The 18,088-nt window shown below is 40.5% G+C and overlaps 1 protein-coding gene across 7 annotated transcripts in view; it reads left to right on the top strand.

The window, feature by feature from the left end:
- SEMA6A (semaphorin 6A) overlaps nt 1-18,088 on the top strand; it is a 133,847-nt gene that overhangs the window by 82,618 nt on the left and 33,141 nt on the right. For all 7 annotated transcript variants that reach the window (XM_015140621.3, XM_015140620.3, XM_078005116.1 and 4 more), the window contains 9 exons: nt 978-1,068; nt 5,322-5,441; nt 6,133-6,221; nt 7,390-7,607; nt 11,964-12,095; nt 14,227-14,382; nt 15,806-15,982; nt 16,358-16,498; nt 16,586-16,666. In XM_015140621.3, coding sequence (XP_014996107.1) covers nt 978-1,068; nt 5,322-5,441; nt 6,133-6,221; nt 7,390-7,607; nt 11,964-12,095; nt 14,227-14,382; nt 15,806-15,982; nt 16,358-16,498; nt 16,586-16,666 — 1,205 coding nt within the window. The remainder of the gene's footprint in view (nt 1-977; nt 1,069-5,321; nt 5,442-6,132; nt 6,222-7,389; nt 7,608-11,963; nt 12,096-14,226; nt 14,383-15,805; nt 15,983-16,357; nt 16,499-16,585; nt 16,667-18,088) is intronic.

Here is an 18,088-nt window from a genome sequence, read left to right as displayed (position 1 = left end):
TATCATAGCACACAAGCGTCAAGTTGATTAGAGTGACATGAAGCAAGAGAGTAACAAATTTTCAGTATCTGCCCCTCTACCATGCACTGATCTATATTAATTTTTATAACACAAGTAAGCTGAATGTGTTAGAAAGGTTATAGCCCCAAATTAGATTATCAAGATTATCTGGGGGAGAGCTTTGAAGGCTACATACTATAAATCTAAAACTGCACTCCCTGCCTTTTTCCTCCTGTTTTCTAAACCTTTTGAACTTCTGCAAAAATCAGGCTGGGTCTTTGTATAATTATCTGTACCCGATAGTGGTTTAACTTCCCAGGAGCTGCTGTGAAGTCTCGGATTTGATGACTGCTTCAAGGGTTAGTTTTTACTTCTTGGAAAGAGGAAATCACTATGGCTTTCATCTCTGGACCTTTCCAACCTCACAAACCAATACATTTGTACTTCACTACTTCTTGCCTTTGACCAGCTATAGCTATAGCCACTTTTTTTTTAAGGATTAGTTACGTTATAAAGAAAACCATATACCCCTTGTCTATTGTTTCCTCATTGCTAGGATTAGAGCATGCACAGCTTAGGATAAGGGCATTTCCGTTGCATCACTGTGTGCTAAGGCATCATTTTGAATACATGCCAGACCCACAGACCACAAAGTCTGTCAGAGTTCAACAGAAAGCTCATGGTTGGTATAAAATATCTGAAAAAGACTTTCATTAAAAAATGTGCTGGGTGGAAGAGTACACTGCTTGAAAGAATGTCTGATTTGACCATCTTTCCTCTAAAAATATGTTTTTAACACAGCTATTTTATGTGATTCTCAACTACAGTTTTAAAAAAATATATAGTGGCTTCAACAGGGTCCATCTCAAAGTGGTTACAGATTTAAAAAGGCCTGTCACATCCTGGACATTATTTCTGAGGGTTTACGGCAAAAGAAAAGGTTGTTGTTTGTAATTATATCCAATTATTTCACTTAGATGGATACGTTGGAACCATTTGGGGATGAATTCAGCGGAATGGCCAGATGCCCGTATGATGCCAAACATGCCAACGTTGCACTGTTTGCAGGTAAGCGACCTGATTTCTCCTTGTCGCATTTGCTTTTGCGTGTTTCATCCTGTCACTGTGAATCTGCTGTAGAGGATTCATGGAGTCACAGTTGTGCTTTGATTCTCTGGTGAATACTGTAATTAAGAATGCCTTTCCGTTTGAAATTGGTATGAAAATTGTACTTTTGCTTCTCAAACGAAGTCTGTGCCACACTTACCCATGCGTTTGTGCCTTCAGGAAAGGATAACAGCATAGTACTGAACATGTGATGAATCAGTTAGGGAATGTTTGGGCTCAAATAATAGAAAATCTCACCTCAAACCACCAATGTAAAAAAAATAATAAAATTTAAATGTAAAACCCCCTACTGATGTGCGTTTATTGTTCAAGCTAGGATGGACTTTGGGGTTGGCTAGATTCAACAACTCAACAGCGTCATCCGGGAGGCAGCTGCTTTTTATTCCCATGCTCTGCATCAACCTCATGATGAGACTGGCGGTTCTCACAATCAGAGGATGGCTACCAGCCCCAATTAGTGCTACATGTCTTCTTGTCCACATATCGAAAAGAAAGGGAAAGAAACAAAAGGAAGCCTCTGGAAGCTCTCTCAGAGCAATGAGGCCATATACCCACAAGCTTCCAATAAACATCTTCTCAACTATCATTGACCTGATTAGGTTACATGCCCATCTCTGACGGAAAGACCATGGTGGCTGAGGGGAGGGTGCTAATTGCTTAGGCTGACCTCTACTCCCCAACACTACCCCTTCTTTCCACTGCAAAAGATATAAAGAAATAACAAACAGACCATCATTTTCAGATTTAGTGGGATTTTTGTGTATGAGATGGTATGCTTTAATTAGAAATTTATTTAGGAATTCATTACCAGCTGTGTATGTGGAGGTGGATGTAAGAGAAGTGTTGGTATAATAGTGATTGTTATAGCTTGTAATAAAGCAGTTAACTATAATTTCCATCACAACAGCTAAAAACTGGCACATACTAGCTGGATGAGGGACACTAGGGCTTTGATTATGAAACAAGATTAGTTCCTGGCTTCCTGAACCTCTCCCTCAGTGTCATCCATTTGTGGGCCTGAATCTGCAGTGACAGATTGTCAAGTTAAGAAGGGCAAGTTCCTCAGGTTCTCCCCCTAAATGAGAGCACAGTATTACTGAGAAGCAGTTCTGTCAGGAACACAAAGTCTTGTAGACCTATTTGTAAGGTATGAGCAAGGCAAGTGGAGAGAGTACTCGGGCATATTCCCAAGTGCATGACTCCTGCTGGAGGCCCTCACTGACGCTTGGAACCTGCATTAGTTGGGACCTCGGAGAATGTGGACTGCAGGGGAAAATTAAAATTTAACTGTAGGTCCCGGAGTGGTAGCTCACGCCTGTAATCCCAGCACTGTAGGAAGCCAAGAGGGGAAGATCGCTTGAGCCCAGGAGTTCAATACCAGATGGCAACATAGTGAGACACTATCTCTACCAAAAAGAAAAAAATTAGGTGGGCATGGAGATCAAGAGGTTGAGGTTGCAGTGAGCTGTGATTGCACCACTGCACTCCAACCTGGGTGACAGAAGGAGATCCTATCCCAATAAAATAAAATAAAAACATAATTTATTTATTTATTTTTTTAATTAATTTATTATTATTATACTTTAAGTTGTAGGGTACATGTGCATAACGTGCAGGTTTGTTACATATGTATACTTGTGCCATGTTGGTGTGCTGCACCCATCAACTCGTCATTTACATCAGGTATAACTCCCAATGCAATCCCTCCCCCCTTCCCCCTCCCCATGATAGGCCCCGGTGTGTGATGTTCCCCTTCCTGAGTCCAAGTGATCTCATTGTTCAGTTCCCACCTATGAGTGAGAACATGCGGTGTTTGGTTTTCTGTTCTTGTGATAGTTTGCTAAGAATGATGGTTTCCAGCTGCATCCATGTCCCTACAAAGGACACAAACTCATCCTTTTTGATGGCTGCATAGTATTCCATGGTGTATATGTGCCACATTTTCTTAATCCAGTCTGTCACTGATGGACATTTGGGTTGATTCCAAGTCTTTGCTATTGTGAATAGTGCTGCAATAAACATACGTGTGCATGTGTCTTTATAGCAGCATAATTTATAATCCTTTGGTTAAAAACATAATTTAAATGTAAACTGAAAAGACGACTTATTGTAGCCTAAGGTAGAAAAGGTGGAATAGGCAGAGAACTTACTATGGCCACCAAGTTTTTAGGAGCTATACAGAGCAAGTCACATGAGTTAATACTATGACTGTCCCCACCCCTAGTGTTATATCTAAATAGATTTTCATTTAAGTGTTTGAAATCTCATAAAAGTTCAGCCCTTATTAATAGGAGATCCTCATTGCAAATGAATGGTATCATATTACTAAGAGTGACAGAGGCTGGGCGCAGAGGCTCACGCCTGTAATATCAGCACTTTGGGAGGCCAAGGTGTGCAGATCACCTGAGGTTGGGAGTTCAAGACCAGCCTGACCAACTAAAAATACTAAAAAGACCAGCCTGTCTCTACTAAAAATACAAAATTAACCGGGTGTGGTGGCACATGCCTATAATCCCAGCTACTCAGGAGGCTGAGGCAGGAGAATCACTTGAACCCGGGAGGTGGAGGTTGCAGTGAGCTGAGATAGTGCGTGCCATTATACTCCAGCCTGAGCAACAAGAGTGAAACTCCATCTCAAAAAAAAAAAAAAAAAAAAAAAAAACGGTGGCAGAAAAGTATTCTGTTCTACAAGTGAATGTTCTGGTGAGATACTCAGTTTTTAAAAGAATGCAAACAAAAAGAGTTTTGGGGAGTAGTTAGAAGGAATAGCCATCACCATGACCTACATTCCCCTCTACCTTCCCCCACTACCCAGGTATATCTGTATGGCTTGGGGCTATAGGAATATAGAATATGTATTCTGTAGTCATAAAGACATAAAGAATATCTTTATGACCTGGGGCTCAAAATCCGTAAGAAAAGTTAAGATTAGTAGATATTTTTGGGCCAATTTAAAGGTTTGCTCTCTGCAGTTTAAATCTCCCAAAATAGTCAAAACTTATTGATATATAGCTGTTAATATTGCAGATATTAAGACATCTCTAAATTGACCTGGACAAATTTTAATTATTATAAGACCAAAGACAGACATCAAGATCTTTAAGTATATTTGGATATGAGTTTTTTTTAAAACAAACAAACAAAACCATAAACCATTATGTTTACACTACATATAAAAGAGCTTGAACAGTACTATGTTGTATATAAGTCACTTTGACATACAGCTAATGAATATATGTAATCCACTAAAAGTGAATCACCGAAGTAGTTTTTTTTATTTTGAATATAATTCTTGTTTCCATTTAATCAACATAGATTTTGCTATTCTAGAACACTCCTTTTGATTATTTGTTGGCAGAGTGTTTGCTAAGCCAGGAAGGAACCAAAAGGTCTAGAGACTAATCTTCAGTCTGCTTTATTCTCTTATGCCTGGGATCTACCCTCAATCATATCTCCCCCAAAGCATGAATTATTAAGGAAAGACTTGTCTGAACTCAGTATCACTCCTTCCCCTTTCTTCTTTGCTTTAGCATGTTGTATTTCAGAATGTTTTTAGTTTGTGACTTTGGAGATACCGAAGCAAATACCTGTTATTGAAACCAGATTGCCAGGATTTAGTGAACTGTCAAACCTGAGGTCAAGGGGAGCTGTGACTCCCAGGACGGTAGCAATTTAGTCAGCCCTTTTTTGCTTATGAACCCTCTCTCTTTAACTCCTCTCACCTGATCAGACTGAGGACTCCTTTACTTATGCATGTGCCCCGAATTTCTGGGGATATAATCAGCATCCATCTCTCCCTGGGCTCTCACCTAATCCAGTTTACCATGGCGTGGTGGCAGTAATAGTGTCCAAGGATCCTTGGCCTTGAGATTTCAGTCAAGATCCAGCTAATCAAGTGAAGCAAACATTTTTCATTTACCCTGTTCCCTGAGCTGCTGCTGGTACTGCTGCTTAAAAAAAAAAAAAAAAATTGCCGTGCAATTTAAAAATGAAAAATGTTTCATCTCTCATGATCCCAATTTAAAATGGTTAGGAATGTGGGCCAAGAGTTTTCCCAGTGACTCTTGGATTTTTCCCAGTTGTCCTATCTCATTTGCCTGATGTTGGAAAGCAATCTAAGGGATGTCTTTATTATTCCTCCACCCCCACTGACTTGCTCCCACCCTGTTCACCTCTTTTCTTTTCCTTCTAAGATGGAAAGCTATACTCAGCCACAGTGACTGACTTCCTTGCCATTGACGCAGTCATTTACCGGAGTCTTGGAGAAAGCCCTACCCTGCGGACCGTCAAGCACGATTCAAAATGGTTGAAAGGTGAACAAACAATTAAAAGAAGGAGGGTCGGAGGGCAGGGGAATATATATCTTGTGGGAGATCTAGAGTCTGGAGGGACCAGACTGTAGCTTCATTTTAGTGATGACTTCTGACAGACAGAAACATGTAAATTGCATCTTTGGCTTCAACTGATTTATTTACCTCCCTTTTTTCCTTCCCCTGAGTTTCTGGAGTATTAACAAAACTACCAATGCCACAACAATAGAATACATTACATTCATCTTTTCTTGCTTCAAGCTCTCATTTCCGAGTCCTGCATGAAAAGAACTGAACAATGCATTCATGGAAGGGGACAGGGGCTTGGAGGTGGTGGGGAAGAGGAGAAAAGCTATTCACAGCCCTGTATGAGTCAGGGTGACGAGGCAATGTATACAAAATCTTCTCTGTAATAGGGGCATTTCATTGTGGAAAATAAAATTACAGAGATATGCAAAATTCGATAATTCTTCATTGTTGATTGCAAAGCTTCTGAAAGATATAATGTGTAAGTGTGAATGCCTTGTGAAATCACCAGTGCTTGCATGTGTGAAGTCATTAGAAATGGTTAGTGTTAACCAAATGTCTAATGGCCCTACACTTTTAATTAATAACATGTCTTTGGCTACACTTGATTGAAATTGTGTTAACTCTGCATGACATGTTCCCAATTAAAGTGCCTATTTGTCTACAGAACCATACTTCGTTCAAGCTGTGGATTACGGAGATTATATCTACTTCTTCTTCAGGGAAATAGCAGTGGAGTATAACACCATGGGAAAGGTAAGAGGGGATGCTTTCCCTGGCTCACTTTGTAATATTTTCAGAAACCCACACCTTTGGACAAATGTTGTTGTTATCAATGATCTTGAAATGAGAATCATAAATCTAGTAACAGTCTTGGAAGCCCTATCTGCTTTTTCAGAACAGTAACAAATCACAGGAAATTTCATAAGTATTTCTATTGAAAATTTATGTTTGGTTGGTTTCATGCTGAGATTCAAGTATCTTTTTTTTCTTTTTGAGACGGAGTCTTGCTCAGTTGCCCAGGTAGGATTGCAATGGTGCAATCTTGGCTCACTGCAACCTCTGCCTCCCGAGTTCAAGTGATTCTCCTGCCTCAGCCTCCTGAGTAGCTGGGATTACAGGCATGCGCCACCGTGCCCCACTAATTTTTTTTTGTTTTTAGTAGAGACAGGGTTTCACTGTGTTGGCAGGGTGGTCTTGAACCCCTGACCTCAAGTAATTCACCCGCTTCAGCCTCCCAAAATGCTGGGATTACAGGCATGAGCCTCCACACCTAGCCCAAGATTCAAGTGTCTTGAGATGTGATTTCCAGGTAGACTCAACAGTTTTTTTGTTTTGTTTTGTTTTGTTTTGTTTTGTTTTGTTTTCTTAATTGAGTGGCTCCACAGAGACCGTAACTATCCGGTATCTTTAATCAAATTGAGTCTTGATTTTTGTCTTTATTGCAAAAAGCAATACAACATTTAGGGGATATCCATTTTAAGTTCTTTTTACCAGAGACTAGATCAAGGTCCCTAAGTTGAAGGGTAACATAGAATGCCAGGGTGGCTTGCACGGATTCAGGTTCCAGAGGCAGCTAGTGAGGATGGCAGAGATGGTGCATACAAAGTGTGCTTTTGTTTGAGGAAATAAAAAGCTAAGCAGTCTGTATGGAAATGAGTTTATGTGGCTGGGAGCTGATTCCCTGAAGGATTTATGGCTCTGTATTAAATGCCACAGCCTTATCTTTTAAAACATGCTGCTCCAATGCTGAGTTTTCCTCTTTTTTTCTTTTCTTTTCTTTTTTTTTTTCTACTGATTTTAGAAATAGTATTAAATTAAACACCTTGTTATTTTGTTTCTGTTTTCAAGGAATGGAAATTCTACTAAGATCTCCTTGCAAAATGAATGCATTTCATTTTCCCTATGTGTTTTCCCTCTGCAGGTAGTTTTCCCAAGAGTAGCTCAGGTTTGTAAGAATGATATGGGAGGATCTCAAAGAGTCCTGGAGAAACAGTGGACATCGTTCTTGAAAGCGCGCCTGAACTGCTCAGTTCCCGGAGACTCTCATTTTTATTTCAACATTCTCCAGGCAGTTACAGATGTGATTCGTATCAATGGGCGTGATGTTGTCCTGGCAACCTTTTCTACACCTTATAACAGGTAATCATGCCCTAGCTGTGTTGACCTCATCAATTCTTCCTGGCTTCCTTCTCCCAGGGGGTTCTCTTCTAATAAACAATATTTGCAACTGACTGAAAATTGTGTGTAGCTAAAAAGCACTTAACACTTAGTTTTCATCAACAAATTAATAGTAGTTTATAAGCACTATTAAGTTAGGTTTTAGGGGAGGTAATTAGATAAATTATAACAATATCTTCTATTTATGTAAGCCTGTTACATAAACACTTTTTATGTGTTATTTGTAAATCTTTTTAGTAATCCTAGAAACTAGATAATATTGTCCTCTTTTTCCACTTAAGGAAACTGAGCTCAACATATTCTACTACCTGGTCCAAGTGGTCTGTAGATGGAAGAGGCAGCTTTGGAACTCAAGAATGTTCCTCCTGTCTCTTCTAGGTCGTCTAATAATTTGCAGTATTTGACTTTTAATATTCTCATGGCTGGATCAGTACCTTTTGAAGTTAAAACACTGGAAATGTATTCAAATGCTACAGGGTAAAATCTAGGATTCAAGTGAGTTATAAAGGACTTTGGTTATTATCCTGTCCAACAAAGTCACCCTTGGGCAAGCTCACTCAATAAGTTGGGTCACAACCCAGACCCCAACCACAGCACCGGCATCTGACTCTGGAGGGTCCTAGTGATAACGTATAAACCATCAAACATTGTACCTACAAATTATGAGTGTCAGCCTAGTCACTCCTATTTTTGTATTTAGTTACAACTAAGACTCTGGGCAACTTAATGATGCACTAATAATTGTTCCTAGAGCAGTGAAAATGTGTACAGAACAGAAGGAAGATAAACATTAGTGTTTTTCCTTAGTACTCCTCTCTCTGTTAAGCCAATGAGATTTCAGAATCCTAGTACTATTGTGTGAAAATGATCCTAACTGTGTGCATGGTCGTGAAATCTAAATTCATGTGCTGTGTTCTCATTTCTGTGCAGAATTTTGGGTGTTCTGTATTGAGTATCTTCCTCTAGTAATACACTGTTTCACTTTGAATTAAACTTTTTACAAAGACTTTTAAGAACATGATGAGTGCCTAAATGACAGGCACACAAATGATAAAACTAAAGGATAGCATCTAGAAAGAAATGCTTAAGAACTGAGTAGAGCCCGGAACAGACCAAACTTCATGAAGGATGAAATCATGTTCCTCAATTATACAGCGGATGAGAGTCAAGCTCCCCACTGAAAATAATACGAAAATATGAACCCATATTGCACCAAGAAGTATTCAGTTAGATTTAAGTAAGCTTTAAACATCTGTAGGGATTTTCAGACTTGTGGATAACAATGATATTTAAAAATTCAGGCTTCTATTGCTCATACATCAGAACCTGTCTCTCTGGGATTTGGTAAACGTATACTGTCTTGGCACATGGAAATGCAGGGACTAGTGGAATCTAAGAGCAGTTCTAGTTTTCTAGTTTCTGTTTTGTTTTGCCTTGTTTTTTAAGGGTGTGGGTTGCTTTGTGATTACAATATAGTAGTAAGCCCTTAAATATTATAGATAACTCCATTTATAGTATTTTCTTAAAAGACCCCTAAGAAGTATCCACTTAGTGCATGCTTATGCAGTCTTGGAAATCATATTTGTTTGATAATCTAACATCCACATAAAAATATGCATACCCATTGTCATCTATAAATTATAGTCCCTCTGTTTTCACTTTCTCTGGTTTCATCCCTCTCTACTTCATGCTTTACACATGCACACTTGGTCATATCAAATTGTTTCAAATCCATTATTTGCCCTGAGGATAAAGCCCTTGCTCTTTGGCATAACACGCAATCCCCCACAGGGTCTGACCCCATTTCCTCCTCTAGTTCATCCCCTCCCATCCTCTGCTATGCAGCCTGTGCCATGGGCTGATTGGAGCAAAGATCTGCTCCTTGAATGTACCATGCTTTGCTCACTCTTTGCTTTCTGCAAGATCTGCCCACCTGACCAACATCTGCCCACTGAAACCCTGCGGATGCTTCAAATGTCAGCTAGTCACCTCCTATGTGACCTTGTGCATATTCCTTTTATACTCTGCTCTTACCAGATTGTCCTAAAGATGTTGTTGTTGTGATTTTTGTTATTATTCTTTTTTCTATTTTTTCCTGAGATGGAGTCTCGCTCTGTCATCCAGGCTGGAGTGCAATGAGCCATCCCTGCTCACTGCAACCTCCACCTCCTGGACTCAAGCAATTCTCCTTATTTTTGTCATTATTCTTATACTTGCCTCCACGCTGAAGTGTGAGCCAACTGCAGGAAAGACCATATGTTGTTTGTGGAGCACTTACTGCCTTAAGTAGGGGTTCCATAAATATATGTTGAATGAATGGAAAATGGGAAGAAAGGAATGATGGAAAATTGAAAGGAATGAAAGGAAGGAAGGAGAGAGGAATGTAAGGAAGGAAGAAAAAAGGATTTTACAACTGATTCTAACATCGGGAAGACTACGAAACCCTAGGATATTTTTAGTTATTACGAGATGCATCATAAAATACTTCAAACAGCATTTATCCTATTTTTCTTAATATATAGGGCAAATACTATATATAATTGTGTTACTTTCAGAAAAGAAATATGTGACGAGAGTCTCACAAAATTAAATAAATAATGCAAAGGTTCTGAAATTCCAAAACAAATGAGAATCACTGTTTTTTTTTTTTTTTTCCTTGAGACAGAGTCTCACTCTGTCGCCCAGGCTGGAGTACAGTGGCTCAGTCTCGGCTCACCCCAACCTCCGCTCCCAGGTTCAAGTGATTCTCATGCCTCAGCCTCCCGAGTATCTGGGATTACAGGCGCCCACCACCAGGCCTGGCTAATTTTTGTATTTTTAGTAAATATGAGGTTTCACCATGTCGCCCACTCTGGTCTTGAACTCCTGATCTCAAGTTATCCACCCACCTCGGCCTCCCAAAGTGCTGAGATTACAGGCGTGAGCCATTGCGCCTGCCCTATCACTGTCTTATACACTTAATTCTGTGAACAACATATATACCTGTATAAATTTATATGTATTTAAAATTTATTTTGCCACCTTATTTTAAATAAGCATTTTAAGCTTCTCCCTATTTCTTGCTTTATTTAAGCAATTATTATTAAGCAATTATTCAATAATTTTCTTATGAAATTAAGGATGAAATAAATTATCCTAATCATTTATGAAGTTACTTTTATATCTATTCAACATTTGCAAAATTTAAGACAAAATCATTCTCTGTGGATGATATTCCCTGCCCTGGACGATGTTCCCGCACTGCAGGGCGCCCATGTCTCTTGTCCTGGGTGCTCTGACCATGTAATGACCCACTATCTCAAAACCTGATTAAAACTCTTGGCCAGCTGGTGCCTGTAATTTATTTGATCAAAATCATAGAGCAACTCTAGTCAAAAACAAATGTGGGTCCAAATGTAAACAGTGTACCCAGATGAATGAATAATTCATTCCTTCCCATCACTGATTAAAAAAAGAAGCCTAAGTCCTTCCAGGGGTGCCAGGCAAGGATATAATTATAGGTGGAGCTGAGGGCCATTTTTATTATTTAGCACTTTATAAAGTACTTTATTTGCAAAGTGATGGCATTTTAGAGACTTAAATTGTTTAGTCTTATGTAAGTAATCAGGAAGGTAAAAATTTAAATGTGCAGAGACTAACATAAACTGTGTGTGGGTTTCCCCACAAACACATTCTCACACCCTGAGTTCTTGGCTTGAAAAACCAAATACAAAGAAGCAATATGTGGACATTGGGAGAGCATTTTTGTTTCAAATTTTCACCAATATTAGTGATACAGAATGCTATCCAGAGACTTCAGAGAGGTCATTGATAATTAGTGTCAGGGAATTCATGAAACTTCCATCACTAGCTCAACAATTCTTCCTTTATAAACAAAAGCAGTTCAAGAGGCAATGTAGACATGAAGGGTTTTTTTTCCTCTCTGTGAGCTTGCTACAACTAGCCCATTCTTTTTTTTTTTTTTTTTTTTTTTGTATTTTTTTTTTTTTTTTTAGTAGAGACGGGGTTTCACCATGTTAGCCAGGATGGTCTCGATCTCCTGACCTCGTGATCCACCCGCCTCGGCCTCCCAAAGTGCTGGGATTACAGGCTTGAGCCACCGCGCCCGGCAAGCTAGCCCATTCTTTAAGGCAACTGATGCAAATTTGATTGAGGGAAATATTTTCTTTGTGTACTCAGATCCCTTACATTTATAGTGTCCAAGGTATGAACTTTAAATTTCACTTGCTGTACTAGGAAAGTTTCTCTGGAGTATGTTCCAAACTACATGCATAACCAGTGCGTGAGTAACACTTGATGTGAAATGTCATGTTGTAGCATCCCTGGGTCTGCAGTCTGTGCCTATGACATGCTTGACATTGCCAGTGTTTTTACTGGGAGATTCAAGGAACAGAAGTCTCCCGATTCCACCTGGACACCAGTTCCTGATGAACGAGTTCCTAAGCCCAGGTATGTGCAAATATTCATATGGCTATTTTAAACTTTAGAAATGGCAACGCTTGCACCTCTGATAATGAACATCCTATGAACTGCACACTAGTGCCTTCCATGCCAGCCAAGCAGATTGCCTTCATCTCATTAACCAAAACCCAAAGTTACCTTCTCATATAGTCAAACCAATGTTCCTCTAGTCTTCTGCTTTAACCTCCAGATATTTATTTATCCAATGTAATACTACAATGGTGGAAACCATCTGAGGCCTTACTGGCTTATAGTTGGGAAAACTGAGGCCCAGAGAGGTAAAGGGTATTGCACAAGTTCAATAGCAGGGGGAATGATTTCCGCTGCTTCTTTATGCTTCCGTTCAATTTTATAGAGACCCATGTCTTCAAACCCAAATAAAATAGGAAACGTAAATAGTGTTTTCTGGATTTTGTGGCCAAGCTGGATCAGAGTTGAGTCTAGGACTCCAGACCGAGGGGGAGAAGAATATAGCGGGTAGAGTGGACCATTAAGATGTGTCTGGTCTGCCAGATTCTGGTCTGTTTTGGGTCCAAATACAGTGCAGTGTCCTCCTCCCCAGATCATACCTTAGAATTGCTTTCATGACATACTATGGTCCAGAGGCAACCCAGAGACCTCTCAGTCCTATGTAATCGCTTCCTAAACAGGCTAATTCGTCCTAACTGGGACAGGAGGGAAGTCCCCCCGAGCCCTTTGCCTGCCTCTCTTTGTGGCACACACTCACAGCTCCATCGCAGCATTTGCACTCCAGGTTCCATAGAAACAACCATGGTGTCTGTCCTCCCCAGAGTTGTGTGCCTCTGGAAGGAAGCCCAACATCTTACTAATTTTTTTGTTTTTCAACTCTCTTCCGCAACCTCCAGTCCTCCCCACAACGTACCTGGCCAAGTACACTTACATGAACTAGCTTAGGTAATATAAATCAGTTATACCCAGAGGAGAAACTTAGTGGTTCATCCATCTTCATTACCTGAATTATCTGGCATGTTGATACTCTGTTACTTATGGAGAGCAAACTAGGTGTGAAAAGCACACCCCAGCAACCTCAGACAGATAGTCTTAAATCATTGCCTGGGATTGTTAACTACCTTCTAGATAAGCAGGAAGGGGAGTTAAGCCTGAGGGACTGGGTTTCAGAAAGTTCTTATGTAATACTCCTTGGTGTGTAAAGGTGGTGTCACTCAACCAATACCAGCACATATACTTTAAGTGATTTTCTACTAATGGCAGTGAGTTTGCCCATATACTTCCACATGCCTGCCTCGTCCCTCTTGCAGCAGTCAGGATGCTCCCAGGATGCTGCCTTGGGACAGTGTGGGCATAGGAGTGGTTCATGCTGGTGTCGTGAGGGTCCAGTCTCCTCTCCTGCACCACCCAGGCAAACCAGGTGTCTGGACCAGATGGGCTTCATTGTTTCCCTAATCTGACTTTGCTGGGATGACCCCTGACTCCTGAAACCATAGAATTTCTTGTGGTAGCAAATTTTTACGGTCGTCATTCAATGACAAGAAAATGACCTTTCAGGAAAGAATCTGATATAATTGGCTTTTCATACCCGCCAAAATCAAACAAAAATAAAAACAACAATAAGAAACAAAACCCAAATGTTCTCTGAGGGAGCCCCAGGTAATGAAACATGATTACATGGAGTCTTGCTGGCACGTACCCTATTGACTTTTGGAGAGTCTTTGCTTTCTACACTTGCGAAAACGTCAACCTAATTCTCTCCCTCTATAGAGTAAATGCATGAGGAATCTCTAGCAGCCTTTTTGGATAAGTAAAACCATCCGTGAGATACGTGCAAACCACACTCACTCACTTGTTTCAAGCTCCATCACTGTTTACTGAAGTTTGTTTGTGCTTCTGGGAGGAAGCCAGCCTGCCCCCAGCTGAGGCTGAACTGTGCTGGCTGAGGATCCTCTATGAAATGAGGAGGCGGCTCAGAGGAAATCTCAGCATATTGTGCTTGGTGGCATTCTGCATTGTTTAACTTCATCCTCTCAGGCTGCAGTACATTCTTCTCCTTTCCAGATGCTTAGAGAAGCAGTTCATTCAAAGAATTTGCCATAAGGCACAAAAGGAACTCCCTCCTTCTTCACCCTTTGTTTCATTTTAGGCCAGGTTGCTGTGCTGGCTCATCCTCCTTAGAAAGATATGCAACCTCCAATGAGTTTCCTGATGATACCCTGAACTTCATCAAGACGCACCCACTCATGGATGAGGCAGTGCCCTCCATCTTCAACAGGCCATGGTTCCTGAGAACAATGGTCAGGTGGGTGTCAAGCAAACCGTGTCCTGATGAATTTCCTGACTTCATCTCATGCTCGGAGAACCGATCGGTGGATCATGCTTTGAAATGCCACAAACATCTTCTGCTATCCTGGGCATTCATTCAGCTGTGGAATGCTGGCCGGTTGGTTGGATGCCACTATCCCCCCATACACACATTCCCAGGGAGAAGAGTTCCAGTATTTTCATGCTAGTTGGACACATGCCAGCAATTAGAGGAAGGAAATACCTTTCCTTCTGGATTAGCCCATTGATCCAATCTGTGCAAAAATAGAGCAGCAGTGAAGGAGAACTAGTGAATGGATGTGGATACCTGATTGGAAATGATTGCAAAACTCGCAGCAGATTCCACCTGAGCATGGCTCATGGATTGTTCACTGTCACACAGAGCACAGACACCACATTCGCCAGTGTGAAGGATTCATAGTTTAGTATTCTTTTTCTGAACTGGTGGCCAACAGCGAAGGGACAGCCAATTAGAGATCTGTGATTGCATTAAAAAAAACTCTTCCTAGTATTTATTCAGAGCTTATTTCCAAACAGTTCAACAGGCTTTCCCAAGTACCATCCCACTGTGGTAGTCATCAAACAAAATGTTAATTAACTTTACCACTATTTTTATACTCTGACTTTATTAAAATATATTAAAGCACTGTAATAGCTCTGGCACATAAAATGGAAACCACGGTATATAACTTGCAGGAGGGTCTGTTTTCTGGTTCCAGCTATGGTGCTTAGGACAACTGGGTCCCCATAGAATGTCGAATGTTCAAGAGATTTCAGAGAAAGCAAATTGCTGGTAGGACTTATCCTAGGTATGCCCTTCACCTTTAGCTTTAAATGGATATTGTTTGGCTTGCAGGTCCCTGCAGTTTTTAGCAGTGCCATTAGCACCCTACCTCCTCATCCTTGAGAAGTCTCCCAGCCCCTCTACATACAACTGGAAAGCTTTCCAATCAAACATTTTGTCGATGAAGGCTTTGTACCTCAGAGGAAGAGTATGGAGAAATGGTAGTCATTGCTTTTCAATGTTAAATTAAAGGTTAAATGAATTTATTACTTCTTACCTTCATCATAGGAGACATTAGTCTTTCCTTGTTGTTCATGGAAGGGATTATTGCTAAGTGGTTTCAGGTGGTTTTGTATCTATTATGGGACTTGGCCCAGAAACACACACACAAACACACACACACACACATTCACACCTCCTTCCTCCCCTTTGGAGCCATACTAATGCTCTGCAAATGGAAATAAAGGGCCAGAACCACTTGAGAACATTATTTATATGCATACATTTTTCTTGAGGTTATTACTAGAAAGCTATGGCACAGCTGTTTGAAGTGGAACAGGGAACACTTTAATGATAGACCAACAAAGAGATAAAAAATGTGGTCCTGTCATTTTAGATACCGCCTGACCAAAATTGCAGTGGACACGGCTGCTGGGCCGTATCAGAATCACACTGTGGTTTTTCTGGGATCAGAGAAGGGAATCATCTTGAAGTTTTTGGCCAGGATAGGAAACAGTGGTTTTCTAAATGACAGCCTTTTCCTGGAGGAGATGAGCGTTTACAACCCTGAAAAGTAAGTAGAATATTTGGTTCTTCCTTAGTTATTATTTGTTACGCTGTTATGGTCCCTTTCATTCAGAGAAAATCATGGCCGACTTAGGTTTTATGCATTTTTAGATGACTTTTTAATGCCGTTTGTAAAAATTTTTTAACATCTAAAAAGCATTATTTTCTCCTTGCCAGTGTGTGAGTGTGTGTGTGTGTGTTTATATAGATACATACATATGTGTGTGTCTACATGTGTGCATGAGCATAAGGATTTGTTTGTTTCACTGCCAATTAGATCAGATTAAGAGATTGCCTTGTGGGCTGGGAAGTGGGATGTGAGGGTGATGCTGAGAAAAAGAGAAGAGTCTATTAATGATATTATCTTGCCTGATGAAATTAGATGCAGCTATGATGGAGTCGAAGACAAAAGGATCATGGGCATGCAGCTGGACAGAGCAAGCAGCTCTCTGTATGTTGCATTCTCTACCTGTGTGATAAAGGTTCCCCTTGGCCGGTGTGAACGACATGGGAAGTGTAAAAAGTATGTATTTTGCCTCACTGACAATTAGAAAGTCCGTGGTGGCTAGGAAACAGTCCTACGTAGCTCATGGTCATCCTCTTCCTGCAGAACCTGTATTGCCTCCAGAGACCCGTATTGTGGGTGGATAAAGGAAGGTGGTGCCTGTACCCATTTATCACCCAATAGCAGGTAAGGAGCCTGAGGAGTGGGAGAGGGTACAGTGGCTTCCAGCCAAGGTGTATTCTAGATGTAAGATTTGCTCTGCTCTCACACTCCACCACACAGCTTTCTGTGCACAAACACCAGCAACGGGACTGTCAGCCTTTCTCCTTCCCTTTCCCATTTCATGGAGCCTTACCACATCACATGTGGCAGATTTCCAATTGATTAATCATCCTCGGACTGATTAAAAACACAGAATGGAAACACAGTGGGCTTCAATGTATTCCCTAGAGAGAGAGACAAGAAGGTGCCTGCCTTGATCATCATGGTGGGAGAAAAGCAGAGAAAAGGAGCAATAGGATACCAATTAGATTAGTGAGTGCTTTGTTCAGCCATAGCAAAACTGGCTCTTGTAATTGACTGTGCAGGGCTGAGAAGAAATTGCAGAACATTTGTTAAGCAATGCAATTGTACTGCAAGCATGGTGTATACATCCAATAAACCTTTTCCTGCGCTGAAGAGCGGTTGACCCTGTTACTCTTTAGGCAATCAATTCTTGGCAGTTCTCCAACAGATCAGCTAGATGAGGCCAGTCCACCATGCCTGTGATTTGGGTGTTTAAAATTGTTACCCTGGCTTTAAATGCTTAGATGGCATTGGCTAAGAGGTTTCTTTTTATGCTTTTACTTCAGTGGATGTGAAATCCAAAATACATTTGCAAAAGTATTCAATGTTTATCTTTGATGGGTTGTGGCAAGCAATTTAGGAGGTTAGACAGCACACATCTTCCTTCAACACAGCCATTTCTGCAACCTCCCCAGATCCAAAGGGGGAACAGAACCATCTTTACATCACTCTGTGCCTCCTTTCCTATTTCAGAATAGCTAAACAAACAGAGCAAGGGCGTATCTGATGACCACCACCTGCATAATTTGAGGACAAGTATTCTCATAAACAGAGCTGATGATAACTATAAAATCTGACCTGGAAATTTGACTAATGCAAAAGTCTGAGTCACTGTATATTATTAGAACAGCTTTGTAAGTAGCATTATTGACATGCTGTAATATTAGAGGTTTGTACCTTTTCATTGGACCCCTCAAGGTGGAGGACAAAGGTTCACCAAGCATGGTGAGGGGAGCTATGAAATGACCTTTGTCCTTTCTGTGTTCAACATGTGACCAAAGGCTATAAGACTGATATTTTAAAAATTATTTTTAAGTCAATATAAGAACTCCAAAATGGTTTCCTTAAGGTTTGCATTCATATTTCAATGATGCTGGTATTGCTCAAAACATGGGGCACGCCCTTTGGAGAGTGGGCTCCAGGGCATCATGAATATTGGCTGTCATTACCACTAGAAATCTTCATCTTTTGAGGGATTTGATTTTTAATGTGGCAAAAAAGATTAGAAACAAAACATGGTGGATTATTAGATCAAGCTGTGAC

The sequence above is a fragment of the Macaca mulatta genome, chromosome 6 (genome assembly GCF_049350105.2).
Source record: "Macaca mulatta isolate MMU2019108-1 chromosome 6, T2T-MMU8v2.0, whole genome shotgun sequence".
Taxonomy (NCBI): domain Eukaryota; kingdom Metazoa; phylum Chordata; class Mammalia; order Primates; family Cercopithecidae; genus Macaca; species Macaca mulatta.
This window is presented reverse-complemented; position numbering and strand designations above follow the sequence as displayed.